The following is a 16,177-nucleotide window of genomic DNA, read 5'->3' on the forward strand; positions in this document are numbered from 1 at the left end:
AAGGGAAGCAGGGAGAAAAGGCTGAGGTATGCCAAATTACTCAAGAAAAAAAAATCAGCAGTCACAGATCTTTTAAAGCTGAGATTTTTTGTTCAAATTGTCGTCATCAATATATCCATATATACAGAAGACACCAGAAGTGAGTGTCTCCAGCTATCTGTAAAACACAGTGGAGGCTCTGTCATAGTTTCTGGCTGCTTCTCAAACAGTGGTGTTGGAGACATTGTTAAAAACTGATGAATTATGAACGCAGAAAAGTACAAGCAGATCTTGATCCATTATGCAATATCATCTGAAAAGCATCTGACTGGCAACAGCTTCATTTGTTAGCATGACAATGATCCAAAACACACAATGAAACACTATCAATCATGGATTGGCCTTCCCAGAGCCCAGACCTCAACATTACTGAAGCAGTGTGAGATCATCTTGACAGAGAACAGAACAGCAGCCAACATCCAAAGAAGAGCTTTGAATCACCTCCAAGAAACGTGAAGAATTATTCCTGAAGACTATTTAAAGAAATAAGAAGAAAGCTTTCCCAATAGAGTTAAGGCTGTGTTGGAGAAAAAAGACATATCAAATATTTAATTTCAAGCTTGTTAAAACTATACAAACTCTGTTTTGTCTTATATAAAGCATTTCTATGTATCTAAGCACCTGTTTCACTAACTTGCTACATACATTTTCTATTTTCCTAGCTTTATATAAATAAATGAGGGGTAGTGCAAGAGTTTTGCATCGCAATGTATGCTTTTAAAGGGAAAGTTTAACCCATAATCAAATTTACTTACATTTTTCCTCTGACTGCCTCCCTCAGCTGACTGGTAATATTGGCTTGTTACACGTTTCTTTTAACTGGCGGATGCAGACAGATAACTGTTTCTAAATGAAACATATCACGGTACAAGTATCATTTAGTTCTATTATATTAAAGAGAAAGCAAACATTTTTGCAGCAGATACCTGCAAAACCAGACAACCCACACCAAAACAGTCTGTGTGAATGAACATCACAACAGGGCAGAAGAAAAATATGTAAATTTAGTTAATAAAGAAATTATTATCTTGATTATTTGTTGTGCTGTTCCTTTAATCTTTCATTGAATTGTTAAATACATTAGGTTCTCAGTAATACCTCCTTTAACCCCGACTACAGTCATATACATAATATAACTGAATGAACATATTTTAATAATGTCACCAAAATCAAATCATTATGATCTCTGGCACACATTAGTTTGTGAAGGTGTTTCTCATAAAGTGGCTGCAAAATGCTTAACCTTCTTCTTATTATATGTTACTAAACAGCTAAGTGGTCTGTTTTTTTTAATGTGCCAACATTAATCAGCCACAATTAAAAACACATCCACACAAATTAACCTCTAAACCAAAAGCTGGCATCTTCAGCTGAAAAGCTTTTTATATTTGCGTGGCTTCAGTTGACTTCAGAGTTACAACACTCAGAGAGCTTCACTGAAAACATTTCACCTAAATTAGAGTGAGACGAGGCAGCAACACCTCTCCTCTTTTCCTGATGAGCCACATGATTATTCGCTCACGTGATTGGAGCCACTAAATATTTTACAGCAGCTGAGATCTCGATCTGTGCGTCTCTATGAGTTTCAGCAGATTTCCAGATAAAAAGAAGCAAAGGTGTTGTGTGCATGCAGCCTCTGGGACAGAAACGGCTCAAGTAGAGCACCAATACGATACATCGCAGGGACACTGCCCCTTAAAAACACATTTGTTAAATAGATGAGTGTGATTATATGAGATAACAAAGTAAAAAAAAACCTCACTAAAGGAAATCATAATCAGCATGGATAACTAGCAAATAAATGGCCTTGACTGCCGCCTGGTGTCACTGGGTTGTATTACAACACACTGAGCAAGAGGACTACAAGATGGATTAGATGGAAAACCTTGGTCAAGCCAGAGGGATAGAGCCTTTAAGAGAGCACTGGGAGAAGCAGCAGAGGGTTAGGGTTAGTGGAAGTGGAAGAAGATAAACAGACAGATAAAAGAGTTAATGAGACATTAGTACATCACAGAGTGCGGCCGGGCAAAGCCACTGGGAAATAAAACTAGGAGTGGAAGCAGGGAGGAGGGGAAAACAGGGGAGAGGAGGTGCAAGAGAGTAAATGAGGATATATGAGAGAGTGAAAGAGGGTGAAGTGGAGAGTGAGGTAAAATACAAAAAGGGAACAAGGGAAATGAAGAGGATCAAAGCAGGCGTTCATTTTGTGTGTGTGTGTGGGGGGGGGGGGGGGGGGGGGGGGGGGGGCACCCACATGTCCTCCACTCTTTTCCCTGTCTCTCTCTCTCTCTCTCTCTCTTTTCTCCCAGTGCTTTTGTTTCTCTGATGGGTTTATTTATCTTAAAATCACCCATCCTTCTCCCCCCCTTTTCCCGTTATCTGTCAAAAACATCTTTCCTCAATAATTTTCAAACCCACGCTTTCTGTGTCTCCCCTTCTCGCTGCATTTCCTTTTATGTCTCTCAATCATCCTCACTGTCAAAATATCTTTGTCTCTCTGTGTCCACAGTCTCGCACTGGCTCCCTCACCCCTTTTTTTCCTTTCAGCTCTCTGTCTCTCCCCATAGCAAACAAATGCATTTAGAGCTTCCTCGTGCCAGTGGACTACATATCCATGAATAGTGCATTTAAATGTTCACTGCTACACACCAAAGAACAATCACATAATTCTATAAAATCCCCAGTCCTCAAGCACACATGCCCCCGCATCTTACAAACAGGGAGGAATAAAAGGAAGAGGCTCACTCGCACAAACACGCTGCCAGAATAAAAGCCTACAGTGCAGTTAAAGGTTTTTATGCCAACGCTATCTTGCTTATGAATATACACATGTATTTGCTTTTTTAAAAATAAACAGTTATTTGACATGCATCCCCCTTTTCTATTAGAATTTCAGCCTTTTAAAAAACAGCATTTTTGCAGAATAATTTAAATCTAACTTGATTTTAATGTGTTCTGGAAAAAAAGGAAAAGGAATTAAGCCGAACTTATTTAGAGCTACATGTAGGATAACCAGCACTGAGAGCCAACCTCTATATCTGACTCCTGTAATTACATGTAACATGAATAGAAGGAAGAGTTTGTAAAGATTATATGTTAGATACAGATTTTATTGAAAGTCTTTTTCCAGCATCTTGTTGTTCTATTTCTAAAACAGTTAGCTCTGATGCTGCTGCCCAGATATTCAGCTACTCTACTGATTACCTGCAGATGACAGGGACCTACAGTATATTGTGATATCCATACAGTATACAGATATCCCCCCCCCCCCCCCCATCCCTTTCTTCCTCCCTCCCTAAAGGGATAAAAGGAGGGAAGCAGCACAGCTAACAAGTGTTTCAAACATCCACCCAGAATATTGAGAAATCCCAGAGCAGCAGACAGGCGGGCAGGTGCTATTCATGGAGTCAGAGAGATAATGAGGAGAAAACTAGGGAGAGAATGATGTGCCAATGAACTGTTACAGTGTCTTCATGGGAGTATGTGTGTGTCTTGAGGAGGGAGGGGACATAAAAAAACGAATCTGTGCAGACACTTTTTCATCACCCAAAAATTACCAGGAAAGTATGACGCTCTAGTGTAAAGGTAATGTGCTCAGGGATGTTACGAAACTGAATTAATTTTTTTGTGGCATGAGGAAATGTTGATTGTGAATAAATGGATCATAACAAAGTTAAAAAGAAGTTAATGGCAATCATTAGCACTATTACAAAACGACTTACGGGGATGTACAGTACTTTAGCAATAACGTTTAATCTACTGGAGCGTTTTAATTTAAGTAAAGCTGGACTAAAAGCACGTATGAAAAGGAACACTAATGGAAAAGGTAATGGGGACCCTTTACGCTTTTTCTTAATTTCTGTCATATATAAACTGACAGCAATAAATGAGATGGTCATCTCAAGCACACAGCTGTGACTCATAAACCAACCAATCAGAAGAAAATCGGGTTATTCTACAGTCATAAGGAAAACAGTGGTTGGACCAAAAGAATTGTGACTTGTGATCTGGCGATATTGTTACCTTTGAAATGCGGTCTTCAAAGCAGCTTTGGTGATGACAGCGATAACACAGAGTCAGTCTGCTGTCAGTTTACAATTAAATGTGTCAAGATGGCAATTACTTGCAATCTATTTGTAAAATACAGTGAATAACTATGAGAAATGGCTGAAAATTGTTTCCAAATCCAAATCTGTTTCCGTCTACATACACAAAGAGATTCAGACAGAACCTCGTATAGCTGAAAACTTCAGAAATTCCTCCACAAATAGTTTAACTGCAAAATGACATAGGCGAACGACATGGTTTGACATAGGAGGAAAACCAGCTGGCAACAAATTGAGTCAGGTCCCCTTTTACGCAGATGCCTGTCACAGATGATTTGCACTCAGTGGTGCAGACTGGATTAGGTCAGTTGCAAAGGCTGGACAATCTGTCCGCATTTATAAATTAGAAGGCAATTATTTGCCAACCTTTGCCAATCTAAGAGGGATTGATCAACCAATCGCTAATGGAGACCTTAAAAGAAGAGAAGCTAAAGTGGCTTGTTTCAGGCAAGACTTCAGTACAGGTTAAACAGGGATTGTTTTGAACTGGGAATCATGCAAAGCTGCTGCAATAGAGCCTAGTCATGTTTATTACTTTGTATCTGAGAAAATATTGTGTTTCTTCTTTCTAGCACAAATGAACCAAAAAGAAATATTTAGAAAAAAAACAAACGATATATCAAGCACATTGCCTGAAGGTAGAAGATGTACTGAGATGATGTCATACCCAGCAGGGACTGTGGATGAAGTGAGCGCATGTAAGGAGAAGGCTTTGGTGGAGGCAAGTGTCGGTCTGATGTATTAGCAACACTGTTTATTATTAAAGCAAACTAGGCTAGGCTAGGGAACTTGTTTTTAAAAACTGAAACGGTAAAAAGATGCTAGATTTGTGTCTGTCCTGAATAACATAACATATTAACAAGCAAACTGATGCCGGGGCTGAATCCAACAAGATGGACAAAACAAAACAGAAGTTTGCTCTGTATTTGTCAGGATCAGTACTGCCCCCAGAAATTATGGTGAAATTTATGCTCTGTGTTTCTAAAAGGGATAAAACCATCTTTTTGGAATGTGTTCAGTGTCTCTATTTTTCTGAATACTGAAAATATCAGAAGGAACTAGTCTTTTTGAGACCAGAGATCTAAATTATGATTAGGCGAGCACTCCACTGTTTTAGCACCGCATTGTAACACTTTCAGAGATGGACAAAGGATCAAAACAGATGCAGCAGATTCAGAGACTTAAATTTTTCATTCTTGTCGCACTCAAATAACAACCGGCTCAGTGACATCATTTCAGACAAGTCATTTCACGCAGCTCCCTCTGAGACACAAAAAGGCTTTTTTTTACATATGCACGAACACTCCCCAATGCATGTAAACAAACTGATGCGTAAAAACAGCAGTGTTTAACCAACCAAGAGCCTGAATATTAAAACTTTTGTCTTGCTTTGGATGCTACAAGTGAAAACTGTTTCGCTAGAAAGAAAAAGCAAAGAAGTCTGTGAATGTTTTGAACTTTCAGTATCAAGAAATTTGTGACTTGCCAGATATCCTCAGTATGTTTTAGGATGTAAATTAGTACAGTTGCATATAAATGCACCTATTTATTAAAACTTCAGAGTTTTAATAAATAGCCTCACTGACCACTTTAAATTTGACTTTGAATTTGGCAAGATTGCTGTTGCCTAATGGTGCTTTAATGAGAATGGTCCAAAAAAGAGAAATGAGTTCACATGAGGTCACAAAAATTGGACAATAGAAGGCCGGAAAAATGTTGCCTTGTCCAGACCAAATTTCTGCTGGAACAATTAAATCGTTGGGTCAGAATTTTATGTAAACCACATTAAAACATGTCTTGTATCAGTGGTTCAGGATGGTGATGGTGTAATTGTGTGGGGGAAATTTTTTCTTGCGACACCAACTGAGCATTGTTTAAACACCACACCCAACCTGAATATTGATGCCCACCATGTCCAACACATCAAACTATGTCCATCTAGTGATGAACTGAGCTTCTCAAACTGGTTTCTTGAACACAACAATAATTTCCCTGGACTCAAAAGACCTCCACAGTCACCAGATCTCAATCAAACAGCAATAGAGTTTCAACCTGCTATTAGTAAGATGTATATAAATAGATGGCCTTTGAATGTATTACTGACCTCTCCAAAAGTTGATTCTGTTCATCTGGACGTAGCGTTTTGTGGGAGAAACGTTTCGTTACTCATCCAAGTGACTTCTTCAGTCTCAGCTGACTGCAGATTTCCCCAATCTTATAAACAGTACATTGCATAATGACTGAAACCAGCCCGGTGAAGGAACAATGGGCTGGGAGGTCAGTTCCTTAATCTTAATTATGCAAATTCTCATGACCATTGATCAACAACCACTGACCAAAACCCACTGATCAATGGCCAATGGCCATGAGTATTACTGTATTATGAATATTACTGACTATTAAAAAATTACTAAGCAAACACGTACTGGGGTATGTACAGAAAAGCTCAGCTATGAGAGCTGCAAGCTGACATGAACTAACACCTCAGAGTATCATCAGACAGCATAAGCTGCAGACCTGAAATATTATGTGGTCTGATGCTGAGCAGTCTGTTTATTTTACAGAAGTTTCTATGCCACAGGAGGATGCAGCCAACGAGGCGTGAGGAAGGAGCGAAGAGGAGGAAGCTTAGTGAGCCCGAGCTGGCCGAAAAGTAAAGCTGGAAAGCCTGCGCGCACGCTTCACAAGCTGTGTGCCATGAATTAATAACCACAGCACATTAACAGTTGACAGTAATAATTATCATATTTTACTATTGTTGCAGCTGATACAACACTACTATTTGACGGCTGCAGTGAGAACAGTCAATTTGTAGTCACTCCTACTTCGATACTATGTAACTCGACTTCAGTACAGATTTTCACAGTAGGCCCGCCTGGCCTAGATCACACCAAAGAACAGCCCTCCTCCCACCCACCAGTGTCTAAAGCAAGTCAGGAGCCAGTCGTATCAAAATGACTTTTTAAAGAGGATCCTTTGAAGCCGTGCCTCTGTTAGGCCCCAGACCAGCCTCTTGTGTGGCTTCACAGCTGCAGAAGCAGCATGAAGCAAAAACAAAAGAGAGCAGCAAGGACGGAGAGATAGAGCGGCGAGGGAGGACGACTAATCTGCTGTCCATTATGTTGTTTTCATCACATGCAGTTTAAAGGAAAATGGTGTAAACGCTTTCTTGTTTTAACAGGAAAGTGATAGGGCCAGTTCTCACATTTTAATCAAGCAGAGGGAGAGAGAGAAGGAAAAAACAATCACTAAAGGGGGGGCGACACAAGCACGATCACAGGGGAAGAGAAATACAGATGAGATGTGGCCTTTAAAAAAACAAAAAAGGAGTGACGAACTGACAGAGAGGCTGACTGAGTAAGAGGAAAAGGGCCATCGTCATAAATAAAATTATAAGGAAGGAATAAAAGAGATAGAGCGGCAGACAGTGATAGATAGACAGTTAGATTGTGGGGGAAAATGGTGAAATGAGAGAAGGAATCGGCAACACGATCACAAGAGCGGAAGGGAAATAAGACTGGGCGTTTGGATTGAAAAGAAATGGGTAATGAGATGCTAATGTAACAACAAAGGAGAGTGTGCCCTCCGGGGGGAGCTATGCTACAGCAAGCTGCTTTAGTCTGAATGCAGCAGAGGGGGGAATTTAATTTTAAAATGCTCTTTATTAAACTACTGTAATGCACGCAGATTCATTCAGGTGCATATACAGTCATTAAAATCAGACCAAATCTCCATCTCCAAATCCATCTCTAACCTGAAAAAAAGAGGGGTCCTCAGAAATGGGGTAATAAGGTGGCAAAAATGGGAAGAAGTGCTCACCCCCTGGTATGTAATGCCCTCCTGTCTCCATTCTGATATGAGGTAAGGTTGGGACAAGGTCTACCAGGGACAAAATCTATCCTGAGGAGGAGCAAACGAACAAAACCAAGAGGAGCGACACAAAGAAATACCAAGAAACGATGGAGACTCACGGGAAAACACGGACAGAGTGTTGGTGAAAAATGAGGAGAATAGAGACTTTGTGATAGCAGACAGGCTTTTGAGTGGGAGGAGGAGACGAAGCTTTACAATCAAAGGGGAATAATGGAGAAATCTATGGTACAAACAACGTACAGTAATTACTCAAGGGACTGAGTGCTGAATAGGAGTGATGCAGAGAGGTAAAGAATGACTGGGCAGTACTCAGGAGACCATCAAAGAGAATATAGAAGGAGGTGAAGAGCACCTGTGACAGATTCAAGCCTAGAGATATTACAAACCCACTATGAAATTTTTTTTAAAAAGGTGGAAAATCATTATAACATGTCCTCAAGAGGATCCCGAGAATGAGCGAATGCTAAAGCGCAATGAATGAAAAATAAAAGCAAGCTTAAGGCCACGTGTAAACCTGGAGGGATCGCGAGATATTTGAGCTATAAAGAGATGCAGAGGTAACTGAGGTGTGTGCGTGGAAACAGTGCAGGCTCCGTGTGTTGGCTGAGGCACAAAGCTCAGATAAAAAAAAAGTTATAGTCACATCTCAAGAGGTTGTTGTGTTTTGGAACATAGAGAGAGAAGAAACACAAGGCTGAGGAAAATCCCTTTGGAGATTCAGGTGAAGAGGTTGGGTCGTGTAGAAAAGAAATAGTCAGCTTAATTCTTTTCAACTGCAAATCCACAGCACTGAAATAGACTGGCGACCTGTCTAAGGTATACCCCACCTCTCAACCAATGACAACTGGCTAACTGGAAGAAAAAGGATGGATGGATGGATGGATGGATGGATGGATGGATGGATGGATGGATGGATGGATGGATACCACAAAGAGACCAGCTTTTCACAACATCAGTGATAGTTTAAGTTTGTCTCAGTCGGTAAATCAGAAAAATGGTCATATACATCATCAGCTCTTTGCTTGACTGAACAGCCAAGCAGTCTCCAAAAAAATACAAATAAAAATACGTTCCCATATAACTAAATTGCTTTCTCAGTGATGTTTCAAGAGAAACCAATTTTCTCTCCGGCAAAACACCTTATAATTTAAAAGATCAATAAAGACTGCATGAGGGGGCGGATAAGCAGAATGGCGGCAACATAATCCGTGAGACTAGGGTTCATTTAAAGGGACTGTCATTATTTCACTTACTTTAGTGTCTGTTTTAATTTTCTGTTTACTTTCATTTTCGCTCTCCCTTTGATTACGTTTAGGCACAAAAAGCTGTATGTAAGTACCCATCAGTTGGATCAGACATTAAACAGCTTTTGCTTTTGCTCCAGGCGCTACCCCTTGCCAAATCCAAATTGAGTATTTCCAGTAGTGAGAGCACATCTGACACAGCGAAGCACCTACTGTGTGATGCATATGAGAGAGGGAACATGTGGACAATGTCTGGGCCTGATTTTCCCAACACTGTCCCGATTTCGTGTTAGCTTCCTGAAAAGGGGAGACACTATGAAAGCAAGAACACAAAGATCAAAGATATGTTGGTGACACACACGCACACAAAAAAATGCTTTCCTCAATTTAAAAATGTACATTACTTGTTTAGGAATATCATCTTTAGGATACAGGGCCCTACTGGAGGCTCTATTGTCAATTGCAAAACCTCAATTTCTAGTCAGCTCTCTATGGCACTATTTGACTAAACAGCTTTCATCAACTTTAAACATTAATATTTGATCTCATGTAAGAGTAAGAAATTATATTTTTAGGCTGAATTTAAATGCAAAGACCCTTATTTTAATGCTAAAAAGTGCTAATTTTGCATATTTTGCTATTTCTGCTGTAACTCTGAGGATCCTCAGGCTTGGAGCATGTTAACAGTAGCACAGGCTAATTGGGTTTCCGTTCTTAATCAGGCCAATTAATTAGGAAATGCAGCTTGATCCATGAGCGCTTCACCGGGTCATTTAGGGATTACTGGGAAAGAAGACGAGTTGTGGGAAGAGCAGGAACATATGAGGGAAAAGGCCTTTGTGACAGATCCCTTCACCCTCGTGCTGAATGTTATCACTAAACGGACTCATGGACGAGGGGGTAATTACCCATTTGTGACAGTTAATCAAAATCAATCACTTCTTTCGAGAGTCACTGAATTGAAAAGTGGTTCAGCCAATTCATGCGTTTTTTCCCAAGGGACACATTTTGCTCTTAATCCACCATGAGAAACACAGGAACAGATTGAAGAAAGCGATGCAGGAGTGAGGGAATAGAAAGCGAAGAGAACATCCACCAGCAGACGTCTGTAAAATGTTCTTTTATGTCTCCATCCGTTTGCTCTGTGTGACTCCAACTTCCAGAGGTTTCTAAAATCTCCAACAAGACCTAAATACACAGCTGACTTTTAAAAAAAAAAAAAAAAATTTTATTTCTGCTGTGCTTGGTAAACAGCACATCATTTTGTTCCACAGCACAAAACACATTAAACCTTGGAGACTTTAGATTGCTGTAGATTTCTTTCAGTTATAGCTTCCAAATGATGTTCAGGCCAAATCAAGCTGAAATGTCCTGTTGTGAGTTAAGCCTGATGAGCACAGCAGGGGACCAAAGTGCTGAAATGTTGAAGAAAATGTGCCTTAACAGTCACACTCACCTCCACAAAGAGGAAGCAGGGCACGATGTAGGTGCTGGTTTTCTGAAAGCCTCTGTCTGCAGGAAGGTTCCTCATTGTCCTCTCCTGTGCTGACAGGCGACTGTCCATCATCTGTTGGGGAAAAGAAAAAGTCTCTGTAAAGCTTCAGTCTACTGGATTTATAGTGTTGAACTAATCCTTATACTGAGCCTTTGTGCGGCTACTAGCTTCATCCACTGTCTGAAAGAAGCTGCTTTAGCTCCTCACCTCACTGCTTTCCACCGACTAGCTGCCCCCTGCAAACAAATAGGTTTGAACAGCAGGTAGATGGGGGTCCAGTGCTATATAGCCAGGACTGTGGCTCTGAGCACTGTGGCAATATTGCCTCTCACTGTCATCATACAGAACCAAGAGTAGAGAAAATGATCTGAAACTGAGTGTTTAGAGCAGTTTGAAGCCTGAATGTTTGGCTTACACTGACTATTTGTATACACACTGACCTCACGTTGTCTCACGTGTATTGAGGAAATTTTGGACAGAATCAGAGTCAATATTAAGCTTTGGCAGTGGTTAATAATTGGTTTGAAATGTTGTATTTGCAAAAAAGAAACCCATCAAAGAGACTGACACTTCAGTTTAGTCACTTTCTTCAACTTTGTACCTAATATGAGTCACTAAATAGTTCTGGGAGATAAAAAGCGGTAGTTAACATAGTGCCAATCATAGAGTGGACTGTTGAGGAAAAGACTGTGTAGCGGATTGTTGTACAGTTTTTTTATGTATCACTACATCCTTTGATGGTTTCAACTATATTTGTTTTAAAATATGCTAGAGGACAACCTCTGTAAGGCCTTACTCATAGAGAAAGAGGTCAGCACGCTAGAAAAATTGTTTTTATGCTGTTTTTGTTCAGAGAATGCAGAACAATCAGACTGCAATAAACTTTACAATAAAGCAATGTTCAAACACAGCAAAATACATTTAAAAAGCACTGCATGCTGCTGAAGTTCAGTTCAGATATAGTGTTGTGCAAACCTTTTGAGCTACCCCTCATTTCTCTTTACTTTGCTTCTAGTAACAATAGTTCTCGTGCATTTTATAACTTTGTAACTGACCCTTTTTGCTAAGCTACTTACACTCACCTATGAATCATTCAAGCTTAAAAAAGGCACCTAACTCAGAGGGTGAACCTGTGTTGTGTCTACAGATAACAGACAACTTCGCAAAGAAACAAATGTACATTTTACTGTTAGACACTTTATTATGTTTCTTTGCAAAAAAAACAATTTGTTTCTTTAATTGATTCTATAAAAATACCTGGGATAACACAGGCATAAACAGTATTTTTGCACCAACAAGGTGATTTTGAAATAGCTATTAGCTGAAAACCTGGCATATCTTGAGAAAAGGTCTTAGTGGCGAGATGGCTGTCAAGAAGCCATTTTTAAGAAAGTGAAACAGGGAGAATGGCTGAGGGATGCCAAATAAACACAAACTGGCTTGAAAATCAGTGGCATCCTATGAAGTGATGGATCCAAATTTTTGTTTTAAATCATTGTTGTATGGAGGAGGTTAGGAGGAAGACACAGCAGTGACTGTATATAGCCATCTGCAAAACATGGTGGAGACTCTGTTAAGGTTTGGGGCTACATTTAAGCCAGTGGTGTTGGTCTTGTCAAAATTGAAGAAAGTACTGTCAGATTGTGATCTACCATGAAATACCATCTGAAAAGTGCCTGATTGACATCATCTTTCATCATGTCACTGATCCCGAACACATACTGGATAGAAAACCAAACACTGGACCACTATCAGTCATGGACTGGTCACCAGAGCCCGGACCTCAACATTATTGAATCAGTGTGGGATCGCCTTGACAGAGAGCAGAACAAAAGGCAGCCAGCATCCAAAGAAGAGCTTTGAATGTCCTTAAAGAAGCCTCAAGAACTTTCTTCTTATTTCTTTAAATAGTCTCAGGGAAAGCTTGTTTAAAACAGTTCAGGCTGTATTCATATTAAATATTGACTTTCAAGCTCATTAGAATTGTAGAAACTCTGTTTTGTACTATTTACTGTATTTCATTTATATTTCTACATTTGAATAAATGCACCATTTTCCATTTTCTTGGCAAAATATAAACAAATAACAAGCGGCACAAGACTTTTATACAGTGGTGTATTTGCATGATCCATTGATTTTCATTTTATGCTGCTTTATAGTTCTACGAGATAGGATGTTTAGTTGTTTTTAAATTTCCTTCATTTACTAGTGTGATGATTAAACTGTCATCTAACAGTGAGGAAGGTCAAATGCAGTCTGGAGCTTTTGGAGTTTCTGTGTTCACCCCATGTCTCTGTGGGTTATCTCTGGCTACTGCCACGGTCTAAAGACATGCAAGTGTTTCTAACTTGGCCATGGATGTAAATGTGAGTGGGAATGGTTATCTGTCTCTATGTGTTAGCCTTGTGATAGACCGGTGATCCTGCCTCTCACCCTGGGATAGGCTCCCAGGTTGTTGCCCCCATGCAACCCTGAATTGGATAAACAGATAAAAAAATGGATAGGTGGACACTTACTTGCCTAAAAATGAGTACTGATTTTGTAGAATATATAACTAAGAAATTAAGATATAAAATTGTGGATTAACTCTGTGGTATATAAAGTAGATTGAACCTACCTTTACCAAGTCAATATCAAAGTGTTTTTTTTTACACACATCTTCTTCTGCAGCAGTCTGAGTCTTGACTGCTTACAGTCAAGGCTGAAAATGCCTCTGCACCATGGATGAATTGAGACCCTGGGTCCAGAAGGATATTTGGACTGTGATAAGAGTATGATGTTTTCTTGAAGACATACAAGAAAGTGTATTCTAATTTCTCTTATTTAATTATGATATTTGTTTGAGAAAATATACATCACATGAAAATATATAAGCTGCCCTGTCTCGTAAAGATAATAAATCATTAATCAACTCCAGAAATCACTTTGTTGTCGATCCCAGCCCCGCCTCTTCTAAAATTTTCATGCAGTTTTAAATAATCTTGATTACAAACTGGCAAACAACCACCAATCATCTCCTTGGCAGACTAGTAATTTTTCATTTGACCTAAAACACAAACCCCCTGACATTTCCCATGGTGAGTTTTTAGGGGGGATTTTTTTTTAAAGTATATTCTTCTTCATTTAATAATGAAAAAAATGGACCTGAAAATTCCTAAATTTATTTGAAGAAAGGTTTTCTCACAACTCATCTTGTGAGAGCACCGCTTCTCCTACCATAAGAGAAAGCTTCACTCGCTATCACTTCATCAACTCGGTGATGTGTTTCTTTCAAGACGTGGTAATGCTTTTCTGGGACTAAATCTTCATGGTGAACAATAGAGGCACCAAGTGTTGTACTACTTAAGATCATTAACTATAATGAGGACACTTTTTGCCTGATGCTCACAATGTGCCATCCATCCATTAATAAATTGGCCCCTTTGAAACAGCTGATAACCCCTGTGCTTCATATTTTCATAGATAATCATGTCTGAGCACAAAGAGGGAAACCATTTATTATCTATCATCAGTAAGAATACAAAAAGATTATTCCAAAGCAAACACACAACCACAGTTGTATACATCCTCACCAGCTCACTCACCAAATTGTCGGGATGCCCGTAAAGACACTCTGCATGACACATCAAAAATGCACACAGGTACACACACGCACACAAACCAGTATGGGTAGGCAATCAAAAGAATTGGAGGGGAAATGAGGTTGAAAGGAGGAGAAGTAGAGTGGAAACAGAGGAGCGATGATCAAAAACAAAAGCCTGACAGTAAGAGATAAGAGCGAGACAAAGTCCTGATGCAGACGTTCGGAAACTCTTCAGAAATAAAGCGGGTGGGGTGAAAGCCAGCAGACTCAGCAATGGGAAATTATAGTGACTGAGGGATAACAGGTACACGCTGAAGAAAAACAGATCCAGTCCCCAAACTGAGAAGAGGTGGTAAGGGGGGGAAAGATGATGATAAAAGTCAGAGTAAGAAGAGTAGCTTATGAGTTGCTCAGGGGTTTGTGACATGCAAATGACTGCGCTCATGCTAAATAATGTCAGCTACTACTCTTTTAAGTTTAGGAGAGCCTCAAAAGGCTTTCCAATATATCCTCTGATTAACACAGTAAATGCATTTTTCAAGAACTGTGAAATCCTGATATTATCAATCATAAAGCAAAAGGCTTCAGCAATCTTCAATATAATTTTACTCACTCGCAAACCAATTGGTTTTCCTCTCAGATATCAAGCTTAGCCCCCTCCCCGATCTCCTTGACAACAATTATCTTGCTGACTTTATGGCTTAGTGAGAGTCTCTGCTGCCTTGTCAGCCCTTTCCCCAATCAATGGTCATTATGGGTGAGAGGAGAAGGAAGGCACTTCACAAGTTTGGAGTGTGTCCATGCATTCATTGTGCACTTGACCCCCTATCAGTCACATCCAAAAATGATAGAAGCCAGATTAAAAATAAAATAAGAGTAAAAACAAGGTAAATGATTCATTCCTGTTTACACAAACACTAAAAATACACCATCTTGTTATTCGTGACGGCGATTCAAAGTGCACATTTGCATGAGGAACAGGAGCACGACAGTTCAACACTGTCATAGTATGCTTTAGAAAGAGATACAATATATGCATTAATAAAGAAAGAATTAAAGATGTAATACTCTGACAACCCGGAATTCATTTAGATCTTCTCTCATCTTTAACAGCTTTTTTTTTTCCTAGCAGAAAATTTAAGCTCATACATATATGCTATCAAAGCTTTTCCGACTTCTGAGGCAGCAACAAGATAAGATTTAAAGAATCATCTTATGAAGTGAAAGGAGTGAAAAAATTATATTTTTGTCACTTTAAACATGGAAGATTTCTAAATTAAAAATCCCAATTTGGGCAAAAATCACCCTCAGGTGCACAAACTTAAATAATCAGTGGTTCCTCTGCATTTATCTAACATCATGTCCCGCTATTTATAGACCTGAATGAGGCTTGTTAATGACCAAAAATTCATATAATATTCAAGAATTTCCTTCAGACACGTACGCTTAACGAAGAAACGGACATAAGTATTCATGCTGTGGTTCATATAAATGTATTTGATTCTTTAATTTCAAGGCCACCTGTGTGCTTCATTAATAAAACACTATTCCACTATAAGGTTCTGCTTCAGAGCATGAAAGACAAGATTGTTTAGGTTATGGCAGGAGATCAAAAGACTGTGTATTGTATATGCATACATTCCCACACAGGGGGCTGCATGCTGTAAATACTGTATTTGGGTCTTCTTTTATGTTCCCATCTTCCAAAGCAGTGAGAAGCAATCAGGCATAAGGCAGCTGTGTCTGATTGTCTTTTGTGTTGCTGTCCATGTTGCTCACAATGATTTTTTCACCCTTAAGCCTTGCATTGGTAGCACAGCACAAAAAGAGTTAGTCA

At 39.4% G+C, this 16,177-nt stretch overlaps 1 protein-coding gene across 2 annotated transcripts in view; it reads right to left on the reverse strand.

Moving 5' to 3' along the window:
- The window catches only part of LOC134629276 (phospholipid phosphatase-related protein type 5-like), a 55,982-nt gene that overhangs the window by 38,748 nt on the left and 1,057 nt on the right, over positions 1-16,177 (reverse strand). For both annotated transcript variants that reach the window (XM_063476480.1, XM_063476481.1), the window contains exon 2: positions 10,719-10,829. In XM_063476480.1, coding sequence (XP_063332550.1) covers positions 10,719-10,829 — 111 coding nt within the window. The remainder of the gene's footprint in view (positions 1-10,718; positions 10,830-16,177) is intronic.

This window comes from Pelmatolapia mariae, linkage group LG6 (assembly GCF_036321145.2).
Source record: "Pelmatolapia mariae isolate MD_Pm_ZW linkage group LG6, Pm_UMD_F_2, whole genome shotgun sequence".
NCBI classification, from domain to species: Eukaryota; Metazoa; Chordata; class Actinopteri; order Cichliformes; family Cichlidae; genus Pelmatolapia; species Pelmatolapia mariae.